Below are 22,667 nucleotides of genomic sequence, written 5' to 3'. Positions count from 1 at the left end.
CTTCCAGCCAGAGAGCTCTCCAGGTGAGTTCAGGAGCAGGCAGGTGGGAGGCCTTCCTTGCCGCCCTGCACGGGGGTTTCTGCCTCCCGGGGAGGGGGGGCATTGGGGGTGCAGGAGCCGGCGCCTCCCGAAGCCCAGAGGCCCCTCCCGCCGGTGTGACGTCAGCCTCCCCTCCCGCCCCACCTTCCCCCCCGCCCCCGCCACACCTCCAGCGCCGGCCAATCGCCTCTTAAGCCGCTGCCGGGCCCCGAAGGCCGCTACTGCGCTCGCTGCTCCGGTGGAAACAGCCGGGAGACCGCCGCTGCCGCCCCGCCCGCCGCCTCCAGACCCCGCAGAGCCGCCCAGGAGCGCCGCCATGGCCTCGGAAGGGAAGGTGAGCCGGGCGGGCGGTGCGGCTTCAGGACCCTGGACCAGGCGGCGGTCGGAGGCGGGCTGGATGGGGGGGAGAGGAGGAACGAGGGAGGGAAGGAAGGAAGGAGAAGGAGCGATGGGGGGGGAAGAGAGGCGGAGGGAGAGAAAGAGAAGTGGTGGGAAAGGAGGGATGGAAGGAGGAGGAGGAGGAGAAAAAAGATGGAAGCTGAGAAGGAAGGGAGTAGGAAGAGGAGGAGGCTTGAAAGAGAAGGAGGGATGGAAGGAGAGGAAAAGGAAGGGAAAGAAGAGAAGTGGTAGGAAAGGAGGGATGGAAGGAGCAGGAGGAGAAAAAGGGTGGAAGACGAGAATGCGAGGAGAGGGAAGAGGAGGAGGCTTGAAAGAGAAGGAGGGATGGAAGGAGCAAGAGGAGGAGGAGAAAAAGGATGGAAGACGAGAAGGAGGGGGAAGAGGAGGGAGATGAGGAGGCTTGAAAGAGAAGGAGGGATGGAAGGAGAGGAGAAGGGAGAGAAAAAGGAGAAGTGGTAGAGAAGGAGGGATGGAAGGAGTAAGAGGAGGAGGGGAAGAAGAGGGGGAGCGCGACTCGGAGGGCGAGAAGGAAAAGGCGGCCGGGCGAAGGGAGCCGAGCGCTTCGCGGCCCCTTCTTCTTCCTCCTCCTCCTCTCCCTCCGCCCTGCTAACTTTGACGCACGGCAGATCCGGGTGGCGCGGCCGGGGAAGGGAAGGGCCGGGCGGGGTGCCGGGGCCATCTCTCCCTTCCCGGGTAAAGTCTTGTCCAGCCGCTGTCCCGGGGCGTCCTAGCCCTCCTCGCTAACGTCGCCCCCTTTGGCGCCCTGGCCGGCCGGGACGCCCCGTCTTCCTCCCGCCGTTCAGCGACTCCGCCTCAAAGTCGCCGGCAGTCCTCCTGGCTGGGGATCGTGGTGGTGGGGCTTCCGGGGCCGGGCGGGGGCCGTGGCTTGGCTTGGGAAGCCGCGGAAGACTGACCGAGGTGGAAGTCGGTGCCCGGTTGGTCTCCAGCCCCGGAGAGCAGGAGGGGACGGTCCCTGTGCCTTCCTGGGGGGTCGGATCCACAGGGTGTTAATCCCCCCACACTCACCCACTGGGGCCGCCAGCATCGCATCCACCGGGACCCCCAACTGCACCCCCACTTTGGGCTTCCGCTGGAGACATTTGCCGGGAGAACCCAGTTGGCAAAGAGCGGGCAAAAACCCGGGCGCGAAGCAAATGTTTGCCCAGCCCATAAAACCATTGACGGACCGGTTGACAAGGCGCTGCGAGGCTCCGGGTATTTTCAGGCCCGCGCGGTGTTTGTTCAGGCGCACTTAGAGATGCGACTTCTGCCTTTTTTATTTGGTTACTAAATTTATTTGCAGCGGTCTGGTTGCAAAGGACTCGAAAAAAAAATTGTGTGGGGTTTTTTTGTGTGTGTGTGTTTTATCCTTTTCTGAGATAGGGACTTTTAAGGTTAGGGAGAGAAAAGCCATTTAAAAAAACTTAACTGAACTTTCAATTCTAATGTTGTATATGTTGTTTTATTGATTGGTTATATTATACGGACCTCTGTTTTGAAGGAGATGGGCAAGAGAGAGAGGGAGGGAGGGAGGGAAAAGAAAGGGAAGGGAAGAAGGAAAGGGAAGGAAGGAAGAACAAGAAAGAAAGGAAAGGAAAGGAAAGAAAGAATCAGCAGGGATGCTAAGTCAGCAGGAGGATGAATTTAAATGCATTTAAAGCCTCCATTGTATTTGCTTGGAAGCTTTGTGCTTATAACTCAGAATTGCTGGGGTCCCCCCCCTTTTATCTTTAGTTTAAATTATGCCAAGTATGAAATTGCAGGAGAAGGATGAATGAGGGGGGGGGTGTCCTTAACTGGGATGGTTAATGTCCCAGCCCTGCCCCCTTAGTTGGAGGGCAGCAAAAGTTTTCCTAACCAGATTTGAGACAAAACCTCTGCCTGCTTTTGAAGAGTTCTGAGCATCTCTTTGTGCAACTTTACTCTGGTGTCGGTTTTCAAGGCAGGGAGGGGCTCCCCCCAGGTGGGAGAGGGTCTTCAGCCCTGCAGCTGGAAGCCGTTGATGGAGTCCGTCCCCCCCAAATGACTGGCATCCATATTAGGCCCACGTGTGTCACTTTAAAAGAATTACTGAAAACAAGCGCACCCTTTCTCATCGAAAGAGATTTGAAATTGCGTACAGACTTCGGAGGAAGTGGGTTCAAGGCTCCCGCGAAGGAAGAGGCTTCAGTTACCATGCGGGAGTTCTGAGGAGGAAGACAACGGGGGTGGGGAGCAGAGATGGCCTGTTTATTTGGGGAGGGGGGGCAGCGATTGGGGGGAGGGAGAGAAGTCAGCGGAGAGGTAGGTTCCTGGGTCCAGCAGGACTGAGGTGAAAACAGAGCTCAAATTTGGGTGATCTGGGTTGCCGGGTTTGTAGAAAAAACAAGGGGGCACAGTCTGAGGCTAGTTGGAGGAAAGATCAGAAGCAACGTGAGAAAATATGATTTGACTAAAAGAGTAGCAGATGCTTGGAACAAACTTCCAGCAGACGTGGTTGGTAAATCCCCAGGAATTGAATTTAAACATGCCTGGGGTAAACATAGATCCATCCTAAGATAAAATACAGGAAATAGTATAAGGGCAGATTAGATGGACCAGGAGGTCTTTTTCTGCTGTCAATCTTCTACGTTTCTCTGTTTCTAAAGCCAAATCTCGGCCCTTCTTCTTGTTGCAAAGGAATCGAACCTTTGTCTGGAATGGCAAAGGAGGGGGGGAGGAGAGGGGTTGGACTAGAAGACCTCCGGGCTCCCTTCTGTTATTCCCCAATCCCCAATCAATGGCTTCCCTCCAGAAAGTTGTGGAGGTTTTCCTCCGAAGTTTCCAAGGAAAAACTCTTTTGTCCAGAATGGTGGTGGTGATCTCAACTGTTTCAGCAGAGGGGGTTGGACTGGATGACCTCCAAGGACCCCTCTGTGATTCTGTGCACTTGTTAAGCCGGGACGTTGCTTTGCTTCTGTTTTGAATTTGCAAAATTTGAGGGGCTTCCTCCCGCCCCCACTCCAGCCTCTTTAAACATCCTGGTTTCCTTGTAGCGGGAAGGCCGTTTTTTCTCTGTTTCCAAAATGTGGCACTTGAGCGTTTCTTTCCCTCCTCAAGGACTTTTTTTTATCCGGCTCAGGCTTCAACCTCTGGAGTTTGTCTCCCCTGCTTGGCTGCAGAGAGAAGTTCCCTTCCCCTCCCTCCCCGCGCCCCCTTCTATCAAACGGCTGAGCCCACCGCGGAGGGCCTGGGAAGGGGGGTGGGTGCTGGGCAGCTCCGGCCCCCTCCTCTTTTCACTGATCCCAACTGTGTGCCGGGCACCAAGACCACACAACACTCAGCTCCACAAAGCCGGCCAGCAGGCACACGCCCCCCACCCCCTCCCGAGAGTGGCCGCAAAGAGCCGGACTGGAATTTTGGCACACTCTGGATTTAAGACTCCGGGTCTGGAATGGCTGGTGGGACGACGTGACAGTCGGGAGCGCGTCACTGCGTATTATTTTCCAGGGGAGGGGAGTAAGAGGAGCCTCTTTTGCAGAGAGAAACACGTGCCCTCTCTCTCCGTCCCGGTGGGCAAACTCTCGGAAACTGATGCAAAACAATCTCTCTCTCTCTCTTTTTTTTTTGAAGAAGAAGAAGGCCAGGGGGAGATATAAATATATATATTTAAATTTCCCTTTTCCCAGCTCCTTCAAAGGGGCTGGAGAGACAATGGGGCTGGCTTTGATCTCCGAGGCAGAGGCCCAGGCACCTGGGCAGGAGCCCTTCTTGGGAGAGAGGAGAATAATAAATACTGTACTGGTGGATGGATGTTATTGTGCCACTGTGGCTTCAGCCCGGCTGTAGAACCAGGGAAGTTGGGAAGGCTACATCAACATAATAATGCAGAAACTCTGGAAAGAGTGCAGGGAAGAGCAATAAAGGTGATTTTTTTTGTGTGTATGTGTGTGCAGAGGATCAAACATAGCTAAATCCAATTAATGAAAGCAATTAATTAAAGCATTATTTAAAAAAAGCTAAACGTTAAAAAAATCATTTATACAATTACAACCAGAAACATACTAGACATTCAATGGCCAGAGGCTGCGGTCTGACGCCCCCCCCAAGAAGGAGGGGAATGCTGGAAGGGGGATTCTGGGGGAAGTAGTAGTAGTAGTATTAATAGTAGGAGGAGGAGGAGGAGGAGGCGGAGGGGAAGCCCCGAGAGGAGGAGGTGGCTGGGGCCTCGTGGCTGAGCCTGTTCAAACTTGACTCTTTAACCAGCCCGAGCATCAAGCGCCCTTTGGGGCTGAGTCAGATGGAGACGCTGACTCACAAACGGTTTCCCTTCATTTGACTTGATTGGCAGGTCCGTCTGCACGATGGCCTGCCCTTGGGAATTGGAGCTCTGTACATGTTCAGGGAGGCCACTGGAAGGTTTTTGCCCAAAACAGATAGCCAGGAGGGCAGTTCCGTTATTTTTCTCACTGCCTCATTCAACCTCTGAGGTTTTTCTTATGGGTGAGGAAAAGAAAATGGGAAAAGCTCCTCATTTGACAAGAACCACGAAACCCGCAACAGCCACAACGTGGGGAAGTGGGAAGATGGGTGTTAGAGGAAAAGGCCCCCCCCCCCCCATTTTCAGTAGAAGAAAACTGACCCAGTGGAAAGAAAAAAGAGCCAAGTTTTGGAGAGGTTTAGGAAAGTGACTTTGTTTGGGGGAAAAACCCTCTCCATGGTGCTGAAAGGGGGTGTCTTTGGGTTGGCACACAGGGAGCCACCCTGAAAAAGTCTCCGCTCTCAGAGAACCCCTTGGCGCCCCATTCAGAAGGAGGAGACGGGAAATAATTATATATATTGCTCAAAGAAAATAAAGGGAACACTCAAAGAACACATCCTAGATCTGAATGAATGAAATATTCTCATTTGCACAACTACTCCATTTGCACAACAGCATGTGAAATTGATTGTCAGTCAGGGTTGCTTCCTAAGTGGACTGATTTCACAGAAGTTTGATTTACTTGAAGTTATACTGTATTGTGTTCTTTAAGTGTTCCCTTTGTTTTATTTTTTTTGAGCAGTGTATATATACATACATAACTACAGCATCTTAAAACTCTGCATACTTAAATTAGAAAGAGAAAAAAAGTCTATCATATCTTCCTTTCATACATCAATATTCATTTTCTAACTTATGTGGTTACACGTATCATTTTCTTTTGGTACTTCAAAAATCTAACAAGTCTCATTCGTCATAGTAATATAGTAATATATCCCAAAAACAATGTTGATTATCGATTATAATCCTCTTATTCACTTCTTATTGCTCAATCTTTTCTCCAATATATTAGCATTGTCAAAATTTTCCATTTAGATTACCTCTATCCTACACGAATCCCAATGACCGATTAGGTCCCACAGAGTGGGCCTTCTCCGGGTCCCGTCAACTAAACAATGTCGGTTGGCGGGCCCCAGGGGAAGAGCCTTCTCTGTGGCAGCCCCGACTCTCTGGAACCAACTCCCCCCAGAGATTAGAACTGCCCCTACTCTCCCTGCCTTCCGTAAACTCCTTAAAACCCACCTTTGCCATCAGGCATGGGGGAACTGAAACACCTCCCCTGGGCATGTTCAATTTATGCATGGTATGTTTGTGTGTGTGTTTGTTAGTAAATGGGGTTCTTTTTAAATCTTTTTAAATATTTTAAATTTATTTGGATTTGTCATGATTTGCTGTATCTCGCTGTGAGCCGCCCCGAGTCTGCGGAGAGGGGCGGCATACAAATCTAAATAAAAAATAAATAAATAAACAAACAAACAAACAAACAAACAAACACACAAATAAATAAATAAATAAATATAATGTTTTATTTTATTTTTCTTGCTCAGCCAATCATACAGTTTCTCCCAGTTGTAGAAATACAATTTCTTCCTTCTCTTTTACTTGCGTAGTTAGCCTGTTCATCTCTGCCGAAGTTCTCTTATTCCCCAGTCAGCAGTCCAAGCTTTTTGCCCATAACATGGTTTGTTTGGGGCTTAGCACAGCAAAATTCTCATTTGTGATGTTCAGCCTTGTTGGCATTATTGGGCGCTTGGGAAATTTTTACTACCACAGAGGGGTAAAATTGAGAATTTGGTGAGAAGGGCTACTTACTTGATTAGAGAAAGGGCCTCGTTAACAGCCGTTAATGACTGGAAAGTGATTTTGCTGGTTCTGTAGTTTTGAAGATATGGGGGGGATCGAAAGAATTGTGCTGCAATCGTGGAGAGGTTAAATTAGAAGCATCCAGATAATTTTATAACTTCTGAGATATAGAATAGTGATGAAAATATAACTGCTGAGTGGAAGTTCAGAAGCCAATTCATATATATAATCCTTTTCATTATGAGCAAAAATATGTTACATACATACATACATACATACATATTTGTTTTCATAGATTTTCACAGATATATGTATGTAGATTGTTCTGAGTTCGGGTTTCCCCCCCCGTGTAATATTTTGAGTGTCTATGCGACGTTTCGGTGAAATCACATTCACCATCATCAGGCTGAAGTTGTAAGCTTCGTGCTGCTGAAGATATAGTTTACAACTTCAGATATAGATATAGATATAGCTTACAACTCCAGCCTGATGATGGTGAATGTGATTTCACCGAAACGTCGCATAGACACTCAAAATATTACACAGGGCAAAACCCGAACTCAGAACAATCTACATATATAGATGAAGATGACGAGTGGGACCTCGTTGAAACGTCGCCAGAAATTTCCAAATCCTACACGGGAAGAAACCCGAATATGCCAAGACCATCATACCTGTACCCGTGAAAATCTACGAAAACAAATATATATATATATATATATATATTACATATTTATATATTTTTATATCCATTGTACAACAGCACGAAGCTTGAAACTTCAGCCTGATGATGGTGAAGGTGATTTCACCGAAACGTCGCATAGACATGCAAAATATTACACAGGGCAAAACCCGAACTCAGAACAATCTACACACACACACACACACACACACACACACACACACATATATATATATATATATATATATATATATATATATATATGTCACATGTTTAAGCTGAATTTGAAAATTAAGGGAGACTAGGATAGATCTATTTCGGCCTCATTTTGGCCTCATCAGCTAGCCATACCCACTGGGACTTGAACCTGCAACCTTTGCCTTGTAAGGCAGAGAATTATCCTCTAGGCTACAGTATCCAATCCCTTCAGCTCTGTACCAGGGAAGGGTTACATTTTGTGTCGAATCACCCTGGTATATTGAAGGAACATCACAGCTCCTTTTTTGCCTCTCGGCCCAACCCAGGGCCATTTCCAAGGCAGTTAATTTTATTGATAGCCGACAATTCTATCTGTATGTGTCACATGTTTAAGCTGAATTTGAAAATTAAGGGAGACTAGGATAGATCTATTTCGGCCTCATTTTGGCCTCATCAGCTAGCCATACCCACTGGGACTTGAACCTGCAACCTTTGCCTTGTAAGGCAGAGAATTATCCTCTAGGCTACAGTATCCAATCCCTTCAGCTCTGTACCAAATATATATATATATATTTGTTTTCGTAAATATATATATGTCACATGTTTAAGCTGAATTTGAAAATTAAGGGAGACTAGGATAGATCCATTTCGGCCTTATTTTGGCCTCATCAGCTAGCCATACCCACTGGGACTTGAACCTGCAACCTTTGCCTTGTAAGGCAGAGAATTATCCTCTAGGCTACAGTATCCAATCCCTTCAGCTTTATATATATGTTGTACCTACTTTTTTTCTCATTATTTAGATGGATCAGTGATCCATATTTCTTAACTGCCTGTCTCCCTTATTATCTGTTCTTTTGTTTTTCTGTTTCCTTATTCTCTCCCCTACCCTGCTTTTCTTTCCTGTTTTTTTAAAGATTTCCCATTTTTTCCACCTTTTCTCTGAATGTATTTCTATTAGCTATGTATAATCTTTTCGTTTTTTTAAAAAACTTTTTTTTTACAAAAAGTAAAAGTTTACCAGGACCGTTTGAGATCAATTCAGGAGAATCAAGTAACTATGATTAATTTTATTATTCCTGGGTGGAGTAGCAATTTGAAATATGACTGGCAAAAACACATCACCCTGTAGGCATGTTTATTTTAACTTTTTTGGAAAAGCAAACAGGATGAGAAAGAACGAGGAATTTATCCTTTCCCTTTTCTCTTCCCTTTCTTTTTTCCCTTTTTTCCTCTTTCTTTCTTTCTTTCATTATTTCTTTCTCTCTCTCCCTTTTTCTTTCTTTCCTTCCCTCCCTCCTTCCTCTTTCTTTCTTTCTTTCTGTCATTCTTTCTGTCTTTCCTTCTTTCTTTCTTCCTTTTCTTCCTTTTTCTCTTTTCCTTCCTACCTGCCTGCCTACTCAGTTATTCTGTTATTTTCTATTCTGTAAGAAAGTGTCCCCTGTTTGAGCCGAGGGATGGATTGGAAGACCTTCAAGGTCCCTTCCAAGCCTTCTATTCTCCTGCTATTCTCATCTTCTATCATTCCCCTTCTCTTCAGCGTGGATTGGTAGGATTCAAATTGGGACCCTCCCCTCTTTGGAGACCCTGCAGCTTTCTTCCATGCCTGCATCACTCAACAGCTTCTCCGATGGTCTGCTGGCGAAGGGAAGAAACCTGCTGGAGGCCATAGAGGGACATTGTGTGCCCGGTGTCCAGCGCCGGCCGCTCATTGGCTGCCAGAACATGCCTTTCCCCCGCTCCCACCGCCCCTCCCTCGAATCCGAGGCTGGTGGACGTGGGCAGAGGCACCCAGTCCATGTCCGCTCCTGCAGAAACCTCCCCGAAGGCTGCCTGGCACACCAGGGGGGACCACGGTGCCAACTTCAGCCGCCGAGAAGCGCTACGTGGCCGCAGGGGCATCGGAGGGCTGGGATGGCAAACTTGGGCATCTTTCAATCTCCCTTCTCAGCCTCTGGAGCCAGGGGAGGGGTTGCTGGGCATGGGGTGGGCTGGCCTTTTTCCTAAATTCAAGTGTTTTGGGGGGGGAGGCGTAGGAAAGTTTTGCAAGAGAGTTTAAGGCTTTTTCTACTTTATTCCTTATTTATTTGGCCAAGTGTGGTTGGACACACAAGAAGCTTGTTTCCTATGTAGAGGCTCTTAGGGATCTCGCAAAACAGCAGAAAGTATAATAATAATAATAATAATAATAATAATAATAATAATAATAATAATAATTAATAAGCTACTCAAGACTCACTTGGGGGAGTTGAGACACCTTTCCCCCAGGCTTTTTAATACTGTACTTTGTTTTATGTTTGGTATGAATGTGCTGTTTGGTTTTTCTAAATGATAGGGTTTTATATGTTTTTAATATTAGATTTGTTCCACTATTATATTGTTTTTATTGCTGTTGTGAGCCGCCCCGAGTCTTCGGAGAGGGGCGGCATACAAATCTAATTAATAATAATAATAATAATAATAATAATAATAATAATAATACGGAATCCAGCATAGTGATCTTGCTTGCTGTGTTGTATTGTTAATTAGTAATAATAATAATTGCAACATTGCTATTTTTATTGTTGTGAGCTGCCCCGAGTCTTCGGAGAGGGGCGGCATACAAATCTAATAAATTATTATTAATTATTATTATTAATAATAGTAATAATTGTATTAATAGTAATAAATAAATAACGATTCCAGGATAAACCAATGCAGGTGGTCCCAGTGGTAATCGGCACACTGGGTGCTGTGCCAAAAGACCTCAACCAGCATTTGAAAACGATAAACATTGACAGAATCATGAGCTGTCGGTTGGAAAAGGCCAACGTACTTGGATCTGCGCGCATCATACGAAAATACATCACACAGTCCTAGATGCTTGGAAAGTGTTCAAGTTGGGATATTCTGATACAAAATCCAGCATATCAATCTCGTTTGCCGTGTTTTACTGGTTTTTGTGAATAGAATAATAGTACAGCGTTCCCTCGATTTTCGCGGGTTCAAACTTCGCGGAAAGTCTATACCACGGTTTTTCAAAAATTACTTTAAAAATTAAAAAGTATTCAAAAAATACTTTGCGGGTTTTTTCCCTATACCACGGTTTTTCCCACCCGATGACATCATATGTCATCACCAAACTTTTGTCTGCCTTTAATAATTTTTTTTAAAATAAACTTTAATAAATAAACATGGTGAGTAATAATGTGAATGGTTGCTAATGGAATGGAAAATTGCAATTTAGGGGTTTAAAGTGTTAAGGGAAGGCTTGTGATACTGTTCATAGCCAAAAATAGTGTATTTACTTCCGCATCTCTACTTTGCGGAAATTCGACTTTCGCGGGCGGTCTCGGAACGCATCCCCCGTGAAAAGCGAGGGAACACTGTAATAGTAATAGTAATAGTAATAATAATAATGAGCCATGGTGGTGCAGCAGTTAGAGTGCTGTACTGCAGGCCACTGAAGCTGACTGTAGATTTATTTATTTTATTTTATTTATTTAATACACAATACATATGGAAGAGAATAGACATGAAGTAATATATATAAAGATGATATGTAAAAATAGAGGAGAAGATATATGAAAGGAAGAAAATATATATGATATATGAGATAAAGGAAAGACAATTGGACAGGGGACGAAAGGCACCCTAGTGCACTTATGTACGCCCCTTACTGACCTCTTAGGAACCTGGAGAGGTCAATCGTGGATAGTATAAGGGAGAAATGTTGGGGGTTAGGGGTTGACACTATTGAGTCCGGTAATGAGTTCCACGCTTCGACAACTCGATTGTTAAAGTCATATTTTTTACAGTCAAGTTTGGAGCGGTTAATATTGAGTTTGAATCTGTTGCGTGCTCTTGTGTTGTTGCGGTTGAAGCTAAAGTAGTCATTGACCGGTAGGATGTTGCAGCATATGATCTTGTGGGCAATACTTAAATCGTGTTTTAGGCGCCGTAGTTCTAAGATCTGTAGGTCAGCGGTTCAAATCTCACCACCGGCTCCAGGTTGACTCAGCCTTCCATCCTTCCGAGGTGCGTCAAATGAGGACCCGGATTGTGGGGGCAAATAGGCTGGCTCTGTTTTAAAAAGTTGCTATTGCTAACATGTTGTAAACTGCTCTGAGTCTAAGGAGAAGGGCGGCATGAAAAATCGAATAAATAAATAATAGGGGAGGCATACAAATCCAATAAATAAATAAATAATGATAACAGCAGCAACTATAACTTGGTATTAATTACTGTTGTGAGCCGCCCCGAGTCTTCAGAGAGGGGCGGCATACAAATCTAATAAATTAATAATAATAGTAATAATAATAGTAATAATGATGATAATAATAATAATAGTCTGCGGAGAGGGGTGGCATACAAATCTAAATAAACATAAACAAACAATGATGTTACAATTATTATTATTACTAATTAACAATACAACGCAGCAAGCAAGATCACTATGCTGGATTTCGTATTATTATTATTAATAATAATAATAATAATAATAATAATAATAATAATGTAGTCCTTGACTTACAACAGTTTAGTGACAGTACAAAATTAAAGCAACGCTGGGGGAAAAAAGTCAGGGATGTTTTCACTCTTAATGACCCCCCCCCCGTTGGGTCTTGGGATCAAAATCCGGACGTTTGGCAGCTGAATCGTCTTTACGATGGTCACGCGACCTTCTGCCAAGCCACCTCTGAAGCCTGATTCGTTTAACGACCCCGTTGCTAACTTAACAGCTGCAGTGAATTCACTTAACAACTGTGGCCAAAAAGCTCCTAAAATGGAGAAAAATGCGCCTGTCAAGCAACAAAACGTCCTGGGGCCCAACAGTGTTCGCCAGTCGAGGAGTAACTGCCTGCCTGTACAAGACGATGACCGAGTGGGGAGGGACCCCTGGAGGCCTTCTAGTCCAGCCCGCTGCTCAAGCAGTCAGGATCCGAAGCTCCCCCTACCCACAGAGCCTCGTGATTGGCATCCCTCCGCCCCGAACTCTCCCCGCATGAATCCCAGCGACTCCGGGTTCGGTCGACTAAACAATGTCGTCTGGCGGGACCCAGGGGAAGTGCCTTCTCTGTGGCGGCCCCGACCCTCTGGAACCAGCTCCCCCCGGAGATTAGGATTGCCCCCACCCTCCTTGCCTTTCGTAAACTCCTTAAAACCCACCTCTGCCGCCAGGCATGGGGGAATTGAGACATCTCCCCCTTGCCCATGTAATTTTTGTGCATGATTCGATTGTGTGCTTGTTTTTTATATATTGGGGTTTCTTTTTTGGGGGACTTTTTAACCTAAAACTGTAATTTAGATTGCTAAATATTAGATTTGTTACTATGTACTGTTTTTTACCATTGTTGTGAGTCTGCAGAGAGGGGCGGCATATAAATCCAATAAATCTAATCTAATCTAATCTAATGTGTGCCTTTTGGCCTCACTTCCCACACCTGGCGAGACTTTTGCAATCTCACCTTTAGCTGGAAGGGCGGCTGCCACGCAGCTACCGACGACGTCAGCCACAAACATCCGTCCGGGTTGCTGTTTGTGTGGTTGCCATGGCTGGGCGTCCCTGGGCGGAGGGGGGGCGGTCTGCCTCCCTCCGGCCATGTTGTCTTGATTGACAGGGGGGAGGGAGGGCAGGTCCAAAGGGGCCGTTTGGGGAATGGGATTGGGCGGGGTGTCTTCCCACCTGATTAACGCTGCCCCTGTCCCCGATCCAAATAAACCTATCTACAAAAATCTAACTAATGAAAATCTAGGGAAATTTACACCAACGACGTATTTAAATCAGAGGTTGCATATTACGGAAGTGCCAGCTAAATAGCCGGCATGTCTTCTCCTTTTCACATTTCCTTCTCAATCCCCCTTTTCTTTTTTCTTCTCCCTTTCCACTGCATCATTCCTGTCTTCTCCCTTCCTTCTCTCTTTTCTTCTATTCACAGAGCCTTCTTTGTGGCGGCCCCAGCCCTCTGGAATCAATCCCTCCCCCCGAGATTAGAACTGCCCCCACCCTCCCTGTCTTTTGTAAACTACTCAAGACTCATTTATATCGCCAGGCATGGGGGAGTTGAGAAACCTTTCCCCCAGGCTCTTTTATACTTTGTTTTATGTTTGGTATGAATGTGTTTTTTTTAAAAAAAATATGATAGGGTTTTATATGTTTTTAAATATTAGATTTGTTCTACTATAATATTGTTTTTATTATTGTTGTGAGCCGCCCCGAGTCTTCGGAGAGGGGTGGCATACAAATCTAATTAATAATAATAATAATAATAATATTATTATTATTATTATTACTACTACTATTACTACTATTCTGCCATAATACAATGTATATGATTGATATGTTGTGTATTATATTTATATTTCTCTGTTTCATTTTTAACATATGTATTTAATAAATATATTTAAAAACAAAAAACAAAATAAACATTGTTTTTAAAAGGCCTCATTTGCAGGTCCTCGTTTAGCAACGGTGTGGAGTCACAAGTGGGGAAAAGGTGAACTACTATTGGCTAGTACAACCATCACATTGTCCCCCGACACTTAAAACTGGGGGCGCTTTTAACAGGCCCCGTAGTTATGACGGCCGCAGCATCTGGGGGTCCTGGGACCTTCTCAGCTGGCTTCAGATGACCCAATTCAGTGGGGGCAGGGGGGGGAAGCTGGATCTGTTTAACGACGGTGGAACTCCCTGAACAACTTCTGGGATCCACCAAACAAAAAAACACAGTTTGAAATTGTCTGATGAGGCGTGAATCAAACTTAGCTATGTTTTGTTTGGGTTGTGTGATGAATTTTTTTATGATAAGGGTTTTTATCTGTTTTTAATATTGGATTTGTATATTGTGTACTGTGTTGTGAGCCGCCCTGAGTCTTCGCAGAGGGGTGGTGTACAAATCTAATTAATAATACAGTAGTTGTAATAATAATAATAATAATAATAATAATAATAATAACAACAACAACAACAGTAATAATAACAACAATAATAATAACAATAATAACAATAATGTTACAATTATTATTATTACTAATTAACAATGCAACACAGCAAGCAAGATCACTATGCTGGATTTTGTATTATTATTATTATTATTATTATTATTATTATTATTATTATTATTATTATTATTAAACTGCCCTGCTGGGCGGTGGAAATCCTCGCCCTGGTCGTAAGCCGAGGACGACCGGCCCTTATGACTGCGATTGTTGCTAAGGTGGACGGTTGTTAAGTGGATTCTACGACTTTCCTTGACGTGGTTGTTAGGTGAATCACCGCAGTTGCCAGGTTAGCCATCTGGTGGTCGTGGAGTGAAGCCGGCTTCCCCTTGCTGGTCACAAAATGAATCACGGAAGACGGCCGGGACAGCTGAAAGTAGGAAACAGGGTCCCAGAGACTGAACTTTGATGGCGCGATGCTGGGACGCTCACGTGAAGAATGCTCCCAGCCCCCTTTATTTGCCACTGGCCCTCCTAACTTTGGTCAGTAACCGGACGGTTGTAAGTGGAGGACCGCCTGTGGCTGTCGTGCAGTGGGAGCCCGGAGCCTGGGGGAGGCGGAAGGGGTTAAATGCGTAAGAGGCTTAGGGTTGCGGGAGGAAAAATAGCCGCAGGGGGAGGAGGGCGCCTTGTTCGTCTTCTTCCTGGGGTGGGGAGATTTTAACTGGTCGAACCAGCTCTGAACAAAGAGACTCCCTGGGTTTGCCCCCCCCCCCACCGTTCCTTCTGTAGGCGGGCTGGGGGGGGGGAGGGAGAGGAGGGGAGTTTGCAAACTTGACAGTTGTGTTGCAACAAGAGTGGAGGAGGTTGTGGTGCCCGGTTGTGTCCCGACCTGCTCTCAGCAGCGGGTTTTTAAAGGGACAAGCAGGGCGAAGGGTGGGCAATGCAAGCGAATTGGGGTGGGTGGGCTGGGCTGGGCTGGGGGAGGAATGGTGGGAGGGGTCTGCCTCGAGAGCGGGAGTAAACATCGGTTTTGCAAAAGGCAGGCGTCCCCTTCTCTCCCACCCAGCCTCCGGGTGAGGTTGCCCAGCCTTTGCAAAGCGGTCCTCGAGTCACGACCATCGGTTTATTATGACCATTCACAGTCAGACAGAGGGCTGAAAAAAGGGGACTCTGGGCCGGTTTGCACACTTACGACCATCACAAGCTCCCTGTGATCAAATTCCAGACCCTTGGATACTGACTCATATGAATGGAATATAGAATAGAATAGAATAGAAAATAAAATAAAATAAAATAAAATAAAAATAAAATAAAATAAAATAAAATAAAATAAAATAAAATAAAATAAAATAAAATAAAATAAAATAAAATAAAATAAAATAAAATAAAATAAAATAAAATAAAATAAAATAAAATAAAATAAAATAAAATAAAATAAAATAAAATAAAATAAAATAAAATAAAATAAAATAAAATAAAATAAAATAAAATAAAATAAAATAAAATAAAATAAATAAAATTCTTTATTGGACCCACAAGGAATTTGTCTTTGGTGCAGATGCTCTCAGTGGACATAAAAAGAAAATACAAATTTGTCAAGAATCATGAGGTCCAAGACTTAATGATTGTCATAGGGGTCAACGGAGCAAAAATCGTAAGGGTCCAAGAAACAAATCCTACAGTCCCAAGTGGGAGGAGATGGGTGATGGGAACGATGAGAAAACAAACTACTAGTAATGGCAGTGCAGACTTAGTAAAGAGTTTGACGCCCTTATGACATGATGCGCAGGCTTTGCCCATGTGCCTTGCGCTGCTGCTGCTGTTACCTGTTTGGGTGGAAGTGGGTTGGACTGAGAGCATTTTCCGCCCCTACGTCTGGCGATCCCCTCGAGTGACCTTCTGGCCAGCAAACTCAATGGAGGGGCCGGATTCCCTTAACAACCTTGTGACTAACGTAACGGAGTTTTCAGGGCGGCAGGAATGTTATCTGAGCCTGAATAAATGGATTATTTCCCCCTTGAGATCTGTCTCAACGGCTGACCTCCGAGTCTTTCTTCCGCGTCTATTCTGTGTGAGCACGTTTCCTACTCCCACAGGGCTGCTTCAGCACCAGATGAAGGGACTGGGTGCCGGGGAGGCGAGATTCGCACCTGGGCCCAGCCGGGTCTCCACGGGGCCTCCTCCCCCTGTTCTTCCTCCTCCTCCTTGGCCCCAAAGCCTCCCTTAATCCACCGTAATCGTAAACTTTGCCGCGAGGGAGGGAGGGAATGTGCTTCGTCATCTTGGGTCCCTGGCAAAGCCATGCGAGCATGTGATTGTGGTTGTGTGCGTATTATACAACCGGGAGGTGGATTGAGGGGGCCGGGTCTCACGCTAAACCCCTGGCTTTGGGCCACAGGCGGAGTTGCTCCCGTTCCTGGAATCCCGCTGCCCGAATTCGGACAACTGTGTAGCCCCCGGCCCTCTGGAATCAACTCCCCCCAGAGATTAGAACTGCCCCCACCCTCCTTGTCTTTCGCAAATTACTTAAGACCCACCTGTATTGCCAGGCATGGAGGAACTGAGACACCTCCCCCAGGCTATTACATTTTATGTATGGTATGCTTGTGTTGCATGGTTTTTAAATGATGGGGTTTTACATGTTTTTAATATTAGATTTGTTTCATTGTAATATTGTTTTATTATTGTTGTGAGCCGCCCCGAGTCTTCGGATAGGGACGGCATACAAATCTAATAAATAATAATAATAATAATAATAATAATTATTATTATTATTATTATTATTATTATGATGTCCTTCTTTCCTTCTTCTCTCATCCTTACTTCTCTTCATCCCCCCCACTTCCATTCATGCCTCCCTCCTTTTCCAATTATCCTTCCTATCCTCCTTTCTTCCAATTTTCATTTTCCCTCCTTCTCTCCATCCCCATCCTCTTCCTTCTTTCCCAATTTTTCATTTTCTTTCTTTCTTTTTTCTTTCTTTCTTTCTCTCTCACTTTCCTTTCCTTTCTTTCCTTTCTTTCTCTTTTCTTTCCTTTCTTTCACTTTTCTTTCTTTCCTCCTTTTTCTTTTCTCTTTCTTTCTTTCTCTTTCTTTCTTTCTCTCTCTCTCTCCATCCCCATTTTCCTTCCTCTTCCTTCATCCCAGTTTTTTCTTCCTCCTCTTCTATTTTTTCATTTTCTTTCTTTCTTTCTTTCTCTCTCTCTCTCTGTCCTTCCTACCTTCCTTCCTTTCCCTTCCCTTCCCCTGGCCTTTGCTCCATCGTATGATTTTGGGCTCAGTTCCTGCCTTCTCTCTAATGGGCAGTGGGATAAAGGTGACTTTGCAGATGCCTGTGTGTCTTCGATGTTGCAAACACAACCACACCCTTGTCAGTAGCCAAAACAAAGGGGGATTGCCAAAGAGAAGCCGGGAGGGAGTCGCAATTGAACCTTTGCCCCTGAAGGACCAACTCAAAAGTTCCCAAAGGCCATTTTTTCCCTCTGTTGCATCAGCCAGGCTATTTTTTCTTTTCTTTTCCTGGTTTCGATTCTGACATTCTTCTTTCGGCTGTCTACGGGCGGTCCTCGACTTACGACCACAGCTGAGCCCAACACTTCCGTCGCTGAGCAAGACGGCTGTCCCATCTTACGACCTTTATTTTATTTTATTTATTTATTATTTAGATTTGTATGCTGCCCCTCTCCGCAGACTCGGGGCGGCTCACAGCGAGATACAGCAAATCATGACAAATCCAAATAAATTTAAAAGATTTAAAAAGATTTAAAAAGAACCCCATTTATTAACAAACACACACACAAACATACCATGCATAAATTGTACATGCCCAGGAGAGGTGTTTCAGTTCCCCCATGCCTGATGGCAAAGGTGGGTTTTAAGGAGTTTACGGAAGGTAGGGAGAGTAGGGGCAGTTCTAATCTCTGGGGGGAGTTGGTTCCAGAGAGTCGGGGCCGCCACAGAGAAGGCTCTTCCCCTGGGGCCCGCCAACCAACATTGTTTAGTTGACGGGACCCGGAGAAGGCCCACTCTGTGGGACCTAATCGGTCGCTGGGATTCGTGCGGCAGAAGGCGGTCTCGGACCTTCCTTGCCAAAGAGGTCAAGTGAATCCCTGCCATTGTTCCCATGGAGGTTATGGGGGCAGTCCGGTTTCCCGACTGACTCTGCTGGTCAGGGGGTCGAGCCCGTCCGTCGCAAGTACCAGTCAGTGGCCAAACGCCTGAATTTTGACCTCGAGGCCATGGAGATCCCCAGCCCCTTTTTTCTTTTTCTTTTTCAAGTTTTGTTTATTGAGTTTTACAAAATAAAAAATATATACACATCACAATATCTTTCTATTTTTTTTTACAGATCTTATCCATTTCATTATATTTCTTATATTTCCATTTTAACAAACACAGTATGTTTACATTTCTATATTTATCTGTTTATATACACTGCTCAAAAGAACCAAAGGGGACACTCCAAGAACACACCCTAGATCTGAATGAATGAAATATTCTCCTTGAACCCTTTGTTCTGTACAAAGTTGAATGTGCACAACAGCAGGTGAAACTGACTGTCAATCAGGATTGCTTCCTAAGTGGACAGTTTGATTTCACAGAAGTTTGATTTACTTCGAGTTATATTGTGCTGTTGTTTAAGGGTTCCCTTTACTTTCTTGAGCAGTGTATTCACCTTTACGTATTATTTATTGCGTTGTATATTTTATTTGTTTTTGTATGCCGTTGCACATGATATCACTATACCTTGTTTCTATCCTCCATCCACTTGTACCATAAATTCCAAGTAGTGTAATACAGTATTCTGAATCTCCTTGTTCCCTTCATTTTGTCCATTGCAGGGCATTGATATATTTTTATCAGTTCTATTGTTTTCTGAGGGTATTTATTTTATTTATTTTATTTATTTATTTATTAGATTTGTATGCCGCCCCTCTCCGCAGACTCGGGGCGGCTCACAACAAAACAAAACAATTCATGACAAATCTAATAAGTATAATTTAAAATATTAAAAAAAAACCATTTACTAAGCAAACATACATACAAACATGCCATGCATAAATTGAACATGCCCGGGGGAGATGTCTCAGTTCCCCCATGCCTGATGACAAAGGTGGGTTTTAAGGAGCTTAAGGAAGGCAAGGAGAGTAGGGGCAGTTCTAATCTCTGAGGGGAGCTGGTTCCAGAGAGTCGGGGCCGCCACAGAGAAGGCTCTTCCCCTGGGGCCCGCCAACCGACATTGTTTAGTTGACGGGACCCGGAGAAGGCCCACTCTGTGGGACCTAATCGGTCGCTGGGATTCATGCGGCAGAAGGCGGTCTCGGAGATATTCTGGTCCGATGCCATGAAGGGCTTTAAAGGTCATAACCAACACTTTGAATTGTGACCGGAAATGGATCGGCAACCAATGCAGACTGCGGAGTGTTGGTGAAACATGGGCATACCTAGGGAAGCCCATGACTGCTCTTGCAGCTGCATTCTGCACGATCTGAAGTTTCTGAATACTTTTCAAAGGGAGCCCCATGTAGAGAGCATGAGTGACTGTGAGCAGTGAGTCCCGGTCCAAATAGGGCCGCAACTGGTGCACCAGGCGAACCCGGGCAAACACCCCCCTCGCTACAGCTGAAAGATGGTTCTCTAATGTGAGCTGTGGATCGAGGAGGAATTGAGCATAAGATATTCTAGCGGCTGTTGTTATATGCATCACTAGATAGTTAATTCTTTGGGGATATTGGATTACGGCAGCCGTGAGTGACCGCGTGGCTGTATCCCTTCCGAGGCCACTTTCCGGCCTCGGTAGCGTCATCTTTTGGCTGTGGCGAGGAGGGCGTTTGCCCAGGTTCGCCTGGTGCACCAGTTGTGGCCCTATCTGGACAGGGAGTCATTGCTCACAGTCGCTCATGCCCTCATCACCTCGAGGTTCGATTACTGCAATGCTCTCTACATGGGGCTACCTTTGAAAAGTGTTCGGAAACTTCAGATCGCGCAGAACGCAGCCGCGAGAGCCATCGTGGGGCTTCCCAGATTCGCCCATGTTTCTTCAACACTCGGTGGCTTGCATTGGCCGCCGATCGGTTTCCGGTCACAATTCAAAGTGTTGGTCATGACCTTTAAAGCCCTACATGGCATTGGACCAGAGTACCTCCGGAACCGCCTGCTACCGCACGAATCCCAGCGACCGATAAGCTCCCACAGAGTTGGCCTTCTCTGGGTCCCGTCGACTAAACAATGTTGTTTGGCGGGCCGCAGGGGAAGAGCCTTCTCTGTGGCGGCCCCGGCTCTCAGGAATCAACTCCCCCTGGAGATTAGAACTGCCCCCACCCTCATTGTCTTTCGTAAACTACTCAAGACTCACTTATACCGCCAGGCATGGGGGAGTTGAGACACCTTTTCCCCAGGCTTTTTAATACTTTGTTTTATGTTTGGTATGAATGTGCTGTTTGGTTTTTTAAATAATGATAGGGTTCTATATGTTTTTTAATATTAGATTTGTTCCACTACTATATTGTTTTTATTACTGTTGTGAGCCGCCCCGAGACTTCGGAGAGGGGCGGCATACAAATCTAATAAACATACATACGTACAACTAGCCAGCCAACTTTTCTCGCGCAAGAGACAAAATCCAGAAATTATTTCCCCACCATCCGGGCAAAGAAGGTTGGGACCTTCATCCAAAGATTTGGCCTCGTTCTTGTTTTGAAGCGAAGCTCCCCCTGGGAGGCAAAACAGCAGATCTCTCTTCTCCTGGGATCTTTTCAAGTTGGATCCACCACCCAGCCCGTGGCCGCTCCCTTCCCTGTGAAGCCCTACCAGGGTCTCCATGGGCTTTAAGGGAGGGTCTGCAGGATGGAGGCCCTTGGACGGAGGCCAGGCCAGCAACCTCTCCGTGGGGCTCCGACCTCACATTCCTGCTCAGGTTGAGGGCGAGGCCGAGCGGGGCGAGACGGTGTGCTGGGTCGGCGGTGGGGGATGATGGATCCAACTCACAACCAGGGTTAAGAGCTTCACACCCAAGGAGAGACCCACCCGGAGTGGCTGGGAAAGGGTTAAAAATGCAGAGCTTGCAAGAGGGATTTGAACCCAGGGCTTCTTGAGAGAGGCCTGCAGCCAGGTACCATTCATGAAGCGATGCTAGTTTAAAGATGGGCTTGCTGGACAAAATATATTTTTTAAAAATCGAATAACGTAATTTGTGGTTCCCATCATAGCAATAGCAACAGCACTTATATACCGCTTCATAGTACCAGCCCTCTCTAAGAGTCAGCCTCTTGCCCCCAACAATCTGGGTCCTCATTTGACCCCCCTCGGAAGGATGGATAAATAGTTAGTTAGTTAGTTAGTTAGTTAGTTAGATAGATAGATAGATAGATAGATAGATTAGATAGATAGATAGATAGATAGATAGATAGATAGATAGATAGATAGATAGATAGATAGATAGATAGATAGGGATAGATAGCATTTAGTACTTAGACATCTGCCACTTCCTAGTGCTTTCACAGCCCTCTCTAAGCGTTTTAGACAATCGGCCTCTTGCCCCCCAACAATCTGGGTCCTCATTTGACCCCACTCAGAAGGACAGAAGGCTGAGTCAACCTGGAGCCGGTGTTGGGACTTGAACCGCTGAACTACAGCTAGCAGTTAGCTGAAGGAGCCTGCAGTCCCATCCTTCAAATGAGGACCCCGATTGTTGGGGGTAAAAGAGGTGAATTCTGTAAACCGCTTAGAGAGGGCTGGAAAAACACTCTGGAGAAGCGGCATAGAAGTCTAAGTTGTGTTGTTGTGTTCAGCCAACCTCTTGCGTTATTCGGCCGCACAAAGTTGTGTCTGTGTGTGTATGTATGTATGTATGTATGTATGTATGTATGTATGTATGTATGTATGTGTATATATATGTATGTATGTATGTATGTATGCATAATAATAATAGTAATAATAATAATAATAATAATAATAATAATAATAATAATTTATTAGATTTGTATGCCTCCCCTCTCCAAAGACTGTATGTATGTGCATATATATATATATGTATGTGTGTATATACATGTATGTATGTATGACGGTCTTGGTATATTCGGGTTTCTTCCCGTGTAGGATTTAGAAATTTCTGGCGATGATGAGGTCCCTCTCATCATCTTCAGGCTGGTGCTTCTGTGCTTGTTCGAGAACCGCCCTAGAACAAAGACAGAAACACCAGCCTGAAGATGATGAGTGGGACCTCGTCGAAACGTCACCAGAAATTTCTAAATCCTACACAGGAAGAAACCCGAATATACCAAGACCGTCATACCGGTACCCGTGAAAATCTACAAAAACAAGTATATATGTATGTGTATATATGTA

General features: G+C 45.3%; 1 protein-coding gene across 1 annotated transcript in view; it reads left to right on the top strand.

The window, feature by feature from the left end:
* The first annotated feature begins 250 nt into the window (after window positions 1–250).
* LOC139171135 (solute carrier family 2, facilitated glucose transporter member 1) overlaps window positions 251–22,667 on the top strand; it is a 49,008-nt gene continuing 26,591 nt past the window's right edge. Inside the window, exon 1 of the mRNA XM_070758986.1 lies at window positions 251–373. Within this exon, the coding sequence (XP_070615087.1) occupies window positions 356–373 (18 nt within the window). The 5' untranslated portion in view covers window positions 251–355. The remainder of the gene's footprint in view (window positions 374–22,667) is intronic.

The sequence above is a fragment of the Erythrolamprus reginae genome, chromosome 8 (assembly GCF_031021105.1).
Source record: "Erythrolamprus reginae isolate rEryReg1 chromosome 8, rEryReg1.hap1, whole genome shotgun sequence".
Lineage (NCBI taxonomy): Eukaryota > Metazoa > Chordata > Lepidosauria > Squamata > Dipsadidae > Erythrolamprus > Erythrolamprus reginae.
The sequence above is the reverse complement of the archived record's forward strand: the minus strand, read 5'-3'. Positions and strand labels throughout refer to the sequence as shown.